This window comes from Cherax quadricarinatus, chromosome 11, assembly GCF_038502225.1.
Source record: "Cherax quadricarinatus isolate ZL_2023a chromosome 11, ASM3850222v1, whole genome shotgun sequence".
NCBI classification, from domain to species: Eukaryota; Metazoa; Arthropoda; class Malacostraca; order Decapoda; family Parastacidae; genus Cherax; species Cherax quadricarinatus.
Genome location: NC_091302.1, coordinates 2,966,914 through 2,980,932, shown reverse-complemented (window position 1 = coordinate 2,980,932; position 14,019 = coordinate 2,966,914). Strand labels below are relative to the sequence as shown.

Sequence of the window (14,019 nt, the reverse complement as noted above, 5' to 3'; positions counted from 1 at the left end):
TATATTGCTTTTCATGTTGGTGTTTCTTATCAGTGGATTTCAGAATGCTGTCAGTAAATGAATTCATCACTAAGCAAGGAGCATATTATAATGATAGTTTTAATGTTTTAATGTCACCTTTGCACCATTTATAACATTTTTAGTATATTTTTAAATGTTTATACAGTAGTGTAGTGTATATTGTAATAAACAGAATAGAGGAAATCAGCTCTAATATACATTATTTAGGTATGCATACTGGTCAGAGAGCCCATCGTAAGTCCAAGTCGTCGGTAAACAAGTATGTTGCTAATTCAGGAGAGGCTGTATTGTCTCTTTCAGTATAATGGTTATGCTGAGTACAGTATTATCTCTCATTCAGTATAACGGGTGTACTAGGGTTTTCAGATGTTGCAATATTTTGATTACGTGCAGTGTTGTACAGCTTTAAAAATTGTACCATGCCCTCTTTCTTTTTTTTTTTTTTAATAAACTGGCCATCTCCCACCAAGGCAGGGTGGCCCAGAAAAAGAAGAAACATTTTCACCATCACTCACTCCATCACTGTCTTGTTAAAGGGATGCTGATACTGCAGTTTAAAAACTACAAATATCCCTGTCCCTCTCATTCCTGGAGTATGCCTAATAATTTCTGAATAAGGGATTGTTCCAAATTGACATTTTATGTTTCAGAGATACAGTCTGAAAAAATACAGATTAGAGAATCCTTTTAATTACAGTTTTTGTAATTCAGATTTTTGGCGATCATTCTAAATTTAAAATTTCTTATAGCATTGCTAGAATATTGCTCAGTGCTGACGGCCCCGTTAAGGGCAGGAGAAATATCGGAGCTGGAACAAATACAGAGATCGTTTACGGCTCACATTGAGCCAGTAAAGCACCTAAACTACTGGGAATGCCTGCAAGTCTTGAACATGTACTCATTGGAGCGGAGGAGAGAGAGGTACATGATAATATATACCTGGAAGGTACTCGAGGGCTTTGTCCCAAATCTGCACACTGCCATAACAACATACTGGAGTGAGAGATATGGGAGGAAGTGTAAAATAAACCCAGTGAGGAGCAGGAGTGCAGTGGGGACAATAAGGGAACACTGTATCAACATCTGGGGTCCCAGACTTTTCAACATCTTACCAGAAGATGTCAGAAACACTGCTGGAACAAGTGTTGAGGCCTTCAAGAGGAAACTAGACAAGTATTTTCACCAGGTGCCAGATCAACCAGGCTGTGATAGATATGTGGGGCAGCGGGTCTCCAGCAGCAACAGCCTGGTTGACCAGGCGAGCACCAGACGAGCCTGGCCCATGGCCGGGCTCAGAGAGTAGATATACTCTCGAAATTCTTCAAAGGTATATGAAAGACTGAAATTTAGACATTTTACTCTTATTTAAAAATTGAATTTAAAATACCATTCAGAAGATAGCATTAGTTTTTAATTTGGGAAAATTATAAATAGATTGAAATACAGTGGTACATCGGGATACGAACTTAATTCTTTCCAGAAGGCTGTTCAAGTGCCGATACCAAATGAATTTGTTCCCATAAGGAATAATGTAAATTAGATTAATCCATTTCAGACTCCCAAAAATACTCTTACAAATGCACTTACATAAATACACTTACATAATTGTTCGAATTTTGAGCTGTTCTTATCCTGAGGTACCACTGTACTAGTGATCAACTTGTACAGTGTTAATTGTTGTACACAGTATATACAATATAAATATATTTACAGATATTTTAATTGATAGGCTTTAGTGTAATATTGTATTCTGGGATAAAGCTGTACTGCAGCAAATGGTTAGCAGACAACAAATTATTGTTACACCTCGTGAAAGTGGGAGCCGTACTCTGGCATGAAACATAAACTGAAAAGGGTAAACACTTTTAATTTTTGGTGTAATGGAGAACAGTAGTGACATCATATTAATGGACTGATGAAGTGTATATATGTCTGGTAGAATGTTGCTAGATAGTAATCATCCAGAGAGGTACTCTTGTCTTGTTATATGAATTTGAAATACATGTATATGTATCATAAACATTATACACATTGGCAGGATTGCTGGTCTTAAATATGCATGCATGTGTTTGAATGTGTGTGCAATACTGTGCATGTGTGCGAGTGTGCATGTGTGCGAGTGTGCATGTGTGCGAGTGTGCATGTGTGTGTGCATGTTTCTATGTGCATGTGTGTACATGCTCATCTATTTGTGGTTGCAGGGGTTGAGACTCAGGTCATGGCCCCACCTTTTCATTGGTAGCTACTAGGTCCTCACCTCCCTGCTTCATGAGCTTTATCATACCTCATCTTAAAGCTCTGTAAGGTTCCTGCCTCCATTACATCACTTGCCAGACTATTCCACTTTCTCACAACTCTGTGACTGAAGAAATACTTCCTAACATCCCTTTGACTCATCTGAGTCTTCAACTTCCAATTGTGACCCTTTGTGTCTGTGTCCCATCTCTGGAACATCTTGCCTCTGTCCACCTTATCTATTTCTCGCAGTATTTTGTATGTCATTATCATGTCTCCCCTAACCCTCCTGTCCTCCAGTGTTGTCATGCCAATTTTCCTTGCCCTTTCTTCATAGGGCATGTCCCTTAACTCTGGAACCAGCCTTGTTGCAAACGTTTGCACTTTTTCTAATTTCTTGACGTGCTTGACCAGGTGTGGGTTCCAGACTGGTACTGCATAATCCAGTATGGGCCTGACATACATGGTATACAGAATCTTGAACGATTCCTTACTGAGGTATTGGAATGCTGTGCGTGTGTGCATGTGTACGTGTATGTACTCACCTAATTGTGGTTGCAGGGGTCGAGACTCAGCTCCTGGCCCTGCCTCTTCACTGATCACTACTAGGTCCTCTCCCTCTCTGCTTCCTGAGCTTTGTCATACCTCTTAAAACTATGTATAGTTCCTGCCTCCACTACCTCACTTGCTAGGCTATTCCACTTCCTGACGACTCTATGACTGAAGAAATACTTTCTAACTTCCCTGTGACCGTCTGAGTCTTTAGCTTCCAATTGTGACCCCTTGTTTCTGTGTCCCTTCTCTGAAACATCCTGTTTCTGTCCATCTTGTCTATTCCCCGCGGTATCTTGTATGTCGTTATCATGTCTCCCCTGACCCTTCTGTCCTCCAGTGTCGTCAGTCCGATTTCCCTCAACCTTTCCTCGTATGACATTCCCCTGAGCTCTGGAAGTAGCCTTGTGTGTGTGTGTGTACTCACCTAATTGTGGTTGCTGGGGTTGAGACTCAGCTCCTGGTGTGTGTGTGTGTACTCACCTAGGTGTACTCACCTAGTTGAGGTTGCGGGGGTCGAGTCCGAGCTCCTGGCCCTCCTGTGTGTGTGTGTGTGTGTGTGTGTGTGTGTGTGTGTGTGTGTGTGTGTGTGTGTGTGTGTGTGTGTGTGTGTGTGTGTATGTGAGTGTGTGTGTGTGTGTGTGTGTGTTAGTCATTTAATAATTTATTATTTTGCACCATTGTCCAGTAATATGGTTATTGCTTTAGTATAGTAAATTCTTTTTAATATAGTTCCAAGCAGAGTTGAGGATATGTTTACAGTAAGTTTGTGAGACAGTTTATTTTATATCCCATTTAATTAAGAAGAAATTATGCTTTATGGGTAGACACAGATGTAAAAGACTGAAGAAGTGGAATATATTTTTCCTGATAATAATATGTATTAAGATGTGATTTGCATACATTATGCATACCATATAATTTATTTATTATACACTTCAGTACTCACTACTTTTTACAGTTTTGTTATCTGAGAATTTTATTGCAGGTATTCCTTCATGTCAGGTCGACCAAAAACATATGACCGCTACTTTGCAATTGAGCCACAAACAGGAGCCGTCACCCACATTGCAGCAGTTGACAGAGCAGTTACCAGAAAATTTGAGATTGTTGTTAAGGTCGGTGTCTTTATTTATAATGTGTATAATTTTCATTTTTTTAAACACATCAGTCATTTACCATCATGATAGGCTAACTCAAAGAAGGAGCACATTCATTCAATAGTTGGCTTTCTACATGTAGGGCAGAAATCATAATTCAAATGACCTTCCTAACTGCAATATCCCTGGCCATCCTTCTGAGTGCAGGCACTGTTCCTTACATTTCCAGATCTTTGCTCTTTTCTTGAGTTCCTTCATACAGATCACCTTGCTCACACTCAAAATGCCAATCATATCCCAAAAGGCACCTGTCTCCACTCTGATCTAATATACACACATGCTTGCTGGACGCTAAAGACCCCTACTTCTCATATCTTCCTTCCAAACCAAATCTAGGATGTTCCTTACACTTTCTCTTCTTCCCAGATTCAGTGCACCTTCTTGGTTAGCGCATCTTGCTCCAGCTTTTCTAAGTGATAATGGGATGGGCAAATGGGTTGGAAGAATAATTTTTAGTGGGTTTGAGTTTAAGGACTTGCCAGGTATGGGCTAGTAGGCCTGCTGCAGTGTTCCTTCTTTTTTATGTTCTTATGATCAAATCACCTAAAGTACCCATTTTTCTTACCACCACACCATTTTTTTTAATTCAGTCCTTATACTGTGTGATATTCACACTACAGGTTGATCTCAAGCACATCACTGCCTCCAAATTCCTCTCCGCTCAGGCATTCAAAGATCAATGGACAGAGTGCCACGAAAAGTGGCACTCTGTCCACAATTTTCCAAAAGTCCATCTTCTACACAATGCAGTGTTGCAGTGTGATCATATCATATCATATAGTTGCTAAACTAACCTAATATTTCTCATGTGATATAGCTTTTTTTAACCCCCTCTTTTGTATAAATTACTAAATATACAAAGAAGCTTGGGTTGTAAATGCTATAGCGAAGAGACGGTTGGAGGCAGTGGAGATGTCCTGTCTAAGGGCAAAGTGTGGTGTAAATATTATGCAGAAAATTCGGAGTGTGGAAATTAGGAGAAGGTGTGGAGTTAATAAAAGTATTAGTCAGAGAGCTGAAGAAGGGTTGTTGAGGTGGTTTGGTCATTTAGAGAGAATGGATCAAAGTAGGATGACATGGAGAGCATATAAATCTGTAGGGGAAGGAAGGCGGGGTAGAGATCGCTCTCGAAAAGGTTGGAGGGAGGGGGTAAAGGAGGTTTTGTGGGCGAGGGGCTTGGACTTCCAGCAAGCGTGCATGAGTGTATTAGATAGGAGTAAATGGAGACAAATGGTATTTGGGACCTGACGAGCTGTTGGAGTGTGAGCAGGGTAATATTTAGTGAAGGGATTCAGGGAAACCAGTTATTTTATATAGCTGGACTTGAGTCCTGGAAATGGGAGGTATACAATGCCTGCACTTTAAAGGAGGGGTTTGAGATATTGTCAGTTTGGAGGGATATGTTGTGTATCTTTATACATATATGCTTCTAAACTGTTGTATTCTGAGCACTTCTGCAAAAACAGTGATTATGTGTGAGTGAGGTGAAAGTGTTGAATGATGATGAAAGTATTTTCTTTTTGGGGATTTTCTTTCTTTTTGGGTCACCCTGCCTTAGTGGGATATGGCCGGTGCATGTATATAGATTTTTACATAAGAACATAAGAATGGAGGAACACTGCAGAAGGCCTACTGGCCCATGCGACGCAGGTCCTTATCAAAACGACCTCTACCCAAAGCTACCCAAGAATTAACTCCCGTACCCAATGACACCAATCAAACCTAGCCCCTCCCACTCATACATTTGTCCAGTCTCTTCTTAAAGCTACCCAAGGTCCTAGCCTCTATCACCCCACTGGGAAGACTGTTCCACGCATCTACAACTCTGTTAGAAAACCAGTACTTACCTATGTCCTTTCTAAATCTAAATTTATCCAACTTAAATCCATTATTCCTGGTTCTTACCTGGTTCGACACCCTCAGTACCTTATTAATGTCTCCCTTGTTTATGCTCGTCATCCACTTATACACTTCAATGATATCTCCCCTCATTCTACGCCTCTCCAGAGAGTGGAGATTTAAGGCTTTAAGTCTATCTTCATACGGGAGGTTCCTTACACAGTAAATCATTTTAGTCATTCTTCTCTGTATGTTCTCTAATGAGTCTATATCCATCCTGTAGTAAGGGGACCAAAACTGAGCAGCATAATCTAAATGAGGCCTAACTAGTGATGTATAGAGCTGTAAAATAACTTTTGGACTTCTGTTACTTATACTTCTTGAGATAAATCCAAGTAATCTGTTGGCCTTGTTGCGCACACTAAGGCACTGCTGTCTTGGCTTTAGATTTCTGCTCACCACGACTCCCAAGTCTTTTTCACATTCTGCATGATCAAGCTCTACTTCACCAAAATAATAATTTATAATACAGTACACCTTTATTTTTATTTTGCAGTATACAACGTGTAGTTTACCCATATTAAAATACTGTTAAGTGCAAAAGAAAGCAACTAGCATGCAGTGCATTTACCCTATTGTTATTTCAGTATAAATATTTCAGTAAGCAGTACATAGTTAGATACAATTTGTTTTGCAATAAAATACCATTAACATCCAGTTATCATCTCTGAATGTTTTTCTATTTCTACAGAAAGTTTGTTTTTCAATTTCATTTTGCCTTCAATAAGATATCTTACCTGGAATTTGTTTTTTTAATGGGAAAGTTTGCCAGCCATCTGTAGCTTTTTCACAAATGTAAAATTTTCACTATCTCTAAGTTGTACATACCAGTATATTTATAGAATTGGTGTACTGTTTCTTGATTAGCTTTTTCAAATTTTGCTAAATTAAGGATATGATTAGTACCTGTTCGATACATGTATCTCACAGGAAGATTATCAGTTTATCCTGTCTTGACTCATGAAATCATAATAACACTATTGAAAACAAATCAGGGAACAGATGGGGTTTGAAACCATGGCAAGTGAGTTCTAAAATTCACAGGCCAGTGTGCTAACCATTTGGCCAGCTGGCTCTAGTAAGAATCTCATTAGTCAGCTGAACCAGTGGTTAACACATTGGCCTGTGAGTATCAGGACTCATTTGATAATGGGTTCATGTACCACCCATTCCATGATTTATCTCTGTCTTTTAGTTAATCATTCTTAACTACATAATATTAAATACAGTATTCGGAATCCAGATTGGCTAAATTGAAGCATTGTATATTGCCACTGGCTACTGGATATATTCATTGTATATTGTCACTGGCTAATGGATATATTCATTGCATATTGCCACTGGCTACTGGATATATTCATTGTATATTGCCACTGGCTACTGGATATATTCATTGTATATTGTCACTGGCTAGTGGATGTCTTTCTTTCAACGCACTGGCCATATCCCACCAAGGTAAGGTGGCCCAAAAAGAAGAACAAAAAGTTAATCTTTTTAACTTTAGTAATGTATACAGGAGAAGGGGTTACTAGTCCCTTGCTCCCGGCATTTTAGTCGCCTCTTACAACACATATGGCTTACAGAGGAAGAATTCTGTTCCACTTCCCCATGGAGATAAGAGGAAATAAACAAGAGCAAGAACTAGTAAGAAAATAGAAGAAAACCTGAAGGGGTGTGTATATATATGCTTGTACATATATGTGTAGTGTGACCTAAGTGTAAGTAGAAGTAGCAAGATGTACCTGAAATCTTGCATGTTTATGAGACAAAAAAGACACCAGCAATTCTGCAATCATGTAAAACGATTACAGGCTTACGTTTTACTCACTTGGCAGAATGGTAGTACCTCCCTGGGCAGCTGCTGTCTACCAACCTACTACTAGTTGATATATTCACATTATATTGTCACTGGCTAATGGATATATTCATTATATATTGTCACTGGCTAGTGGATACATTCACTGTATATTGTAACTGGCTAGTGGGTATAGTCGCTGTATATTGTCATTGATAATGAATATATTCACTGGCAGTGCCAAGGGGGGCTAAAGTCCCTCCATAATATCCATCACCTTCTATAATGGTCCTCTCGTCCTCTCCCAACCAGGTTTCCACCTCATGGCCCCCTTATATAGGCCTGTTTATAGACCAGGCCACAGGGGCGTTGACCCCAGAACACCCTCCAGGTAGAACCCTGGATGTTTTTTATTTCAGCATACCGGCCGTCTCCCACAGCAGCAGGTGACGCGAAAAAGAAGAAAACTATTTAGTTTTTCTTGTTCTTCATTTAGTAATTTATACAGGAGAAGGGGTTATTAGCCCCTTGCTCCCAGCATTTTAGTCGCTTCTTACAACATGCATGGCTTACAGAGGAAAGATTTCTTTCTACTTCTCCATGTAGATGAAAGGAAATAAATAATAACAAGAACCATTTAGAAAATAGAAGAAAACTCAGATGGGTGTATATACATATACATGTTCATGACTGTGTAGTGTGACCTAAATGTATATGATCACTAATTTGACTAGTCTGCCTGAAATGCTCGGCATGCTAGTGGTTTTCTTTTATGCTTTGCAATACATGTATTTTATTACATGTAAACTACATTTTGTATACTGCAGAAAGAAATGAAGTTTGTTTTTGTATGTTTGTTTAATCAAATTGTACAATATATGATTTTTCTTGTTAACAGGCAGAGGAGGAGAGTGAAGCCAGGAGGTTTGCCACTGCCAAACTAGTGATCAGTGTTCAGGGAGTAGACTCATCCCCACCAGTAGTGACAGCATCTTCACAAACTGGTAATGTTAATGAAAATGCTTCTCCTGGGACTCCTGTGTATGATGACCTGCCTCAGCCTCACCCCATTGTTCTCACTGTGACTGATCCTGATCTAGTATGTACATAATGTATACTAATGTGAATTCATGTATTTACTGATGCATATATTTATTGATGTGTATGCTGATATATGTCTGCACATTGTGTACATGTTGTGTGCATGCATAAACACAACGTACAGGTACTTTTATGTGTTTTTATGTATTTTTTATTTTATTATCACACTGGCCGATTCCCACCAAGGCAGGGTGGCCCGAAAAAGAAAAACTTTCACCATCATTCACTCCATCACTGTCTTGCCAGAAGGGTGCTTTACACTACAGTTTTTAAACTGCAACATTAACACCCCTCCTTCAGAGTGCAGGCACTGTACTTCCCATCTCCAGGACTCAAGTCCGGCCTGCCGGTTTCCCTGAACCCCTTCATAAATGTTACTTTGCTCACACTCCAACAGCACGTCAAGTATTAAAAAGCATTTGTCTCCATTCACTCCTATCAAACATGCTCACGCATGCCTGCTGGAAGTCCAAGCCCCTCGCACACAAAACCTCCTTTACCCCCTCCCTCCAACCTTTCCTAGGCCGACCCCTACCCCACCTTCCTTCCACTACAGACTGATACACTCTTGAAGTTATTCTGTTTCGCTCCATTCTCTCCACATGTCCGAACCACCTCAACAACCCTTCCTCAGCCCTCTGGACAACAGTTTTGGTAATCCCGCACCTCCTCCTAACTTCCAAACTACGAATTCTCTGCATTATATTCACACCACACATTGCCCTCAGACATGACATCTCCACTGCCTCCAGCCTTCTCCTCGCTGCAACATTCATCACCCATGCTTCACACCCATATAAAAGCGTTGGTAAAACTATACTCTCATACATTCCCCTCTTTGCCTCCAAGGACAAAGTTCTTTGTCTCCACAGACTCCTAAGTGCACCACTCACCCTTTTCCCCTCATCAATTCTATGATTCACCTCATCTTTCATAGACCCATCCGCTGACACGTCCACTCCCAAATATCTGAATACATTCACCTCCTCCATACTCTCTCCCTCCAATCTGATATCCAATCTTTCATCACCTAATCTTTTTGTTATCCTCATAACCTTACTCTTTCCTGTATTCACTCAATTTTCTTCTTTTGCACACCCTACCAAATTCATCCACCAATCTCTGCAACTTCTCTTCAGAATCTCCCAAGAGCACAGTGTCATCAGCAAAGAGCAACTGTGACAACTCCCACTTTATGTGTGATTCTTTATCTTTTAACTCCACGCCTCTTGCCAAGACCCTCGCATTTACTTCTCTTACAACCCCATCTATAAATATATTAAACAACCACGGTGACATCACACATCCTTGTCTAAGGCCTACTTTTACTGGGAAATAATTTCCCTCTTTCCTACATACTCTAACTTGAGCCTCACTATCCTCGTAAAAACTCTTCACTGCTTTCAGTAACCTACCTCCTACACCATACACCTGCAACATCTGCCACATTGTGTCCCTATCCACCCTGTCATACACCTTTTCCAAATCCATAAATGCCACAAAGACCTCTTTAGCCTTATCTAAATACTGTTCACTTATATGTTTCACTGTAAACACTTGGTCCACACACCCCCTACCTTTCCTAAAGCCTCCTTGTTCATCTGCTATCCTATTCTCCATCTTACTCTTAATTCTTTCAATAATAACTCTACCATACACTTTGCCAGGTATACTCAACAGACTTATCTCCCTATAATTTTTGCACTCTCTTTTATCCCCTTTGCCTTTATACAAAGGAACTATGCATGCTCTCTGCCAATCCCTAGGTACCTTACCCTCTTCCATACATATATTAAATAATAGCACCAACCACTCCAAAACTATATCCCCACCTGCTTTTAACATTTCGATCTTTATCCCATCAATCCCGGCTGCCTTACCCCCTTTCATTTTACCTACTGCCTCACGAACTTCCCCCACACTCACAACTGGCTCTTCCTCACTCCTACAAGATGTTGTTCCTCCTTGCCCTATACACGAAATCAACTTTATTATGAAGCTTCTTAAAGTATGATACCTCATTAATTTTTATTTAGGGCTCTGTTATGACTAATTTGCTAAAACACAAGTTTTTTTGTCTAGAATATAAATTAAAGTATTAAAATAATAATGAACTGAAAGGATGTATAAATCCAGAGTGGAAGAAAGGAGGGATAGAGGGTCATCGTAAGGTTTAAGGAAAGGTGTGAAGGAGGCTTTCAGTGGTAGAGGCTTGAGTAGCCAGCAAGTGTGTGTTTGCATGGTAGGTTGGAGTGAGTGGAGATGAATGGTTTTTAGGCTTTGATCTGCTGTTGGAGTGTGAATAAGGCTACATTTATGAAGGGATTTAGACTTGAGTTCTGGAGGTGGGAAGTACAGTGTCTGAACTCTTGAGGATGGGTTGGGATGTTGCAGTTGGAGGGTCATTTCAGTTGTGATTTCAGTAAAATTCTGGCAAAAAAGCAATTGGATGAATAATAGTGAATATTTTTTTTGGGGGGAGGGGGACTCTACTTTGATGGCACATGGCCATAAAATGAAGAATATTAGTGTTTGTTTTTATCTGGATCAACTGCTCACTTTAGATCTTGTTAAATGGTCTATGAGGGAATATAAAAAAAATAAAATGCAGAACTTTTTGTTTTTTTGAACAAACTGCGCAATCTCCCACCGAGGAAGGGTGACTCAAAAAAGAAGAAACACTTTCACCATCACTCAATCTATCACTGTCTTGCCAGAGGGGCACTGATACCATGGTTGAAAGCTTCAAATATCTCCATTAATTTTAGCAAATTTGACTCAATTTTATATATTTTTTAAGACTGCTGCTGATGAACTTCCAAAGTATACCTGGGAGCTGACAACTACAGCATTCCGTGTGGCATCGGGAGGCCAGCTGGTGGTGGCTGAGAATAACTTGGATCGTGATCCTCCCAATCCAGGAGTTTACACCTTTCAGGTAGGCTGTCTGGAGAATTATCTCAATTTTTGGGACTCAGAATTTCTATATTGTCTGGTGTGAGTAGCTCATACAAGAAGTCCTCAACTTACACATTGGGGACCTCCTGAATTGTGTATAATATTCATAATACAGGAAGTCTTCAACTTACGAACACATTGGGGACCTTCTGTATTAATGATATAATAATGATATTCTTCTTTCAACACACTGGCCGTATCCCACCAAGGCAGGGTGGCAGAAAAAGAAAAACAAAAAGTTTCTCTTTTAACTTTAGTAATGTATACTGGAGAAGGGGTTACTAGCCCCTTGCTCCTGGCATTTCGGTCACCTCTTACGACGCGCATGGCTTACGGAGGAAATATTCTCTTCTACTTCCCCATAGAAATAAGAGGAAATAAACAAGACAAGAACTAATAAGAAAATAGAAGAAAACCCAGAGGAGTGTGTGTATATGCTGTATTTTGCAGCTTATAAGACGTGCCTTATATGACTTGTTTTAGTTTCAATGACTTGGCATTGGACTTAACTGAGAGATCTACAGCCCACCCCACACGACTTATAGCTCCCATCACTGACCTTCAGTTTATAGGATGCAGGGTGGTTTTTGGAGACTGTATGGAAAAGAAATGCATGTTATAAGCTGCAAAATACCGTATATGCTTGTACACGCATGTGTAGTGTGACCTAAGTGTAAGTAGAAGTAGCAAGTCGTACCTGAAAGCTTGCATGTTTATGAGAAAGAAAAAAGACACCAATAATCCTACCATCTTGTAAAACAAGTACACAGGCTTTTGTTTTACACTCACTTGGCAGGATGGTAGTACGTACCTCTCTGGGCGTTTGCTGTCTACCAACCTACTACCTAGGAAAATAATGTTATCAGAGGATACTACAGCCTGGCCAACACGTCTAATGATATTATGCTCAATACAGAAGATTTTCGATGTGTTTGTAAGTTGAGGACTTACTGTGCCCATATTTGTGAATTGTGTCGTTTGTAACAACATTACTGATGAGACTGACCCATGCCAAGGCTCTGGGAGTAGAAAAACTTTGAGAACTCATCAGAGGTATTTCTGACATAGCTGCTTGCAAATCTGCTGTGCTCTGAGCTTATTAAACCTTTAATAAGCTCTGAGCTTATTAAACTGTTCAGTTGACTGCCCAAATTTACAAGAGTTACATTCCTAGAGGCCCTGTGAACCTACTTTGGAGTCTACAATGATGGTAGAATTTCCAACAAAATGTTAGGAGAAAGGACACAGATGCAACTAAAGTGACATTTTATTGTGGCAACGTTTCACTCTCCAGGAGAGCAAAATGTTGCCACAGTACAAAGTCACATTAGTTGCATCTGTGTCCTTTAACCTACCATAGAATTTATAAATAGTGCAGAACTATCTGTATAATAGTTCATGTTTCACATTGTTTTATTTTTCAGAGGACATATCTTTTAAAAACTGTTATATCTAGGTAATATTTAACATTCATAAGAAAGAATGACCAGAAAGAAAAAGAAGCTTTGATGTGGAAAAGAAATAGTCCACATTTTTAATGAAATTCTGGGGGGTTGCAGGAAAAAAAGCTTGTGGAGCCCCATGGTTAGCAACTTGTGGAGCCCCATGGTTAGCAGCTTGTGGAGCCCCATGGTTAGTAGCTTGTGGAGCCCCATGGTTAGCAGCTTGTGGAGCCCCATGGTTAGCAGCTTGTGGAGCCCCATGGTTAGTAGCTTGTGGAGCCCCATGGTTAGTAGCTTGTGGAGCCCCATGGTTAGCAACTTGTGGAGCCACATGGTTAGTAGCTTGTGGAGCCCCATGGTTAGTAGCTTGTGGAGCCCCATGGTTAGCAGCTTCTGGAGCCCCATGGTTAACAGCTTGTGGAGCCCCATGGTTAGCAACTTGTGGAGCCCCATGGTTAACAGCTTGTGGAGCTCCATGGTTAGCAACTTGTGGAGCCCCATGGTTAGCTTGTGGAGCTCCATGGTTAACAGCTTGTGGAGCCCCATGGTTAACAACTTGTGGAGCCCCATGGTTAACAACTTGTGAAGCCCCATGGTTAGTAGCTCGTGGAGCCCCATGGTTAACAACTTGTGGAGCCCCATGGTTAGTAGCTTGTGGAGCCCCATGGTTAACAACTTGTGGAGCCCCATGGTTAGTAGCTTGTGGAGCCCCTTGGTTAGTAGCTTGTGGAACCCCATGGTTATTAGCTTCTGGAGTCCCATGGTTAACAGCTTGTGGAGCCCCATGGTTAGCAGCTTGTGGAGCCCCATGATTAACAGCTTGTGGAGCCCCATGGTTAGCAGCTTGTGGAGCCCC

The 14,019-nt window shown here is 40.5% G+C and overlaps 1 protein-coding gene across 1 annotated transcript in view; it reads left to right on the top strand.

Moving 5' to 3' along the window:
- Positions 1 to 14,019, top strand: part of LOC128687667 (cadherin-99C) — a 302,830-nt gene that overhangs the window by 155,246 nt on the left and 133,565 nt on the right. Inside the window, exons 9-11 of the mRNA XM_053775248.2 lie at positions 3,797 to 3,926; positions 8,561 to 8,761; positions 11,564 to 11,701. Coding sequence (XP_053631223.2) covers positions 3,797 to 3,926; positions 8,561 to 8,761; positions 11,564 to 11,701 — 469 coding nt within the window. The remainder of the gene's footprint in view (positions 1 to 3,796; positions 3,927 to 8,560; positions 8,762 to 11,563; positions 11,702 to 14,019) is intronic.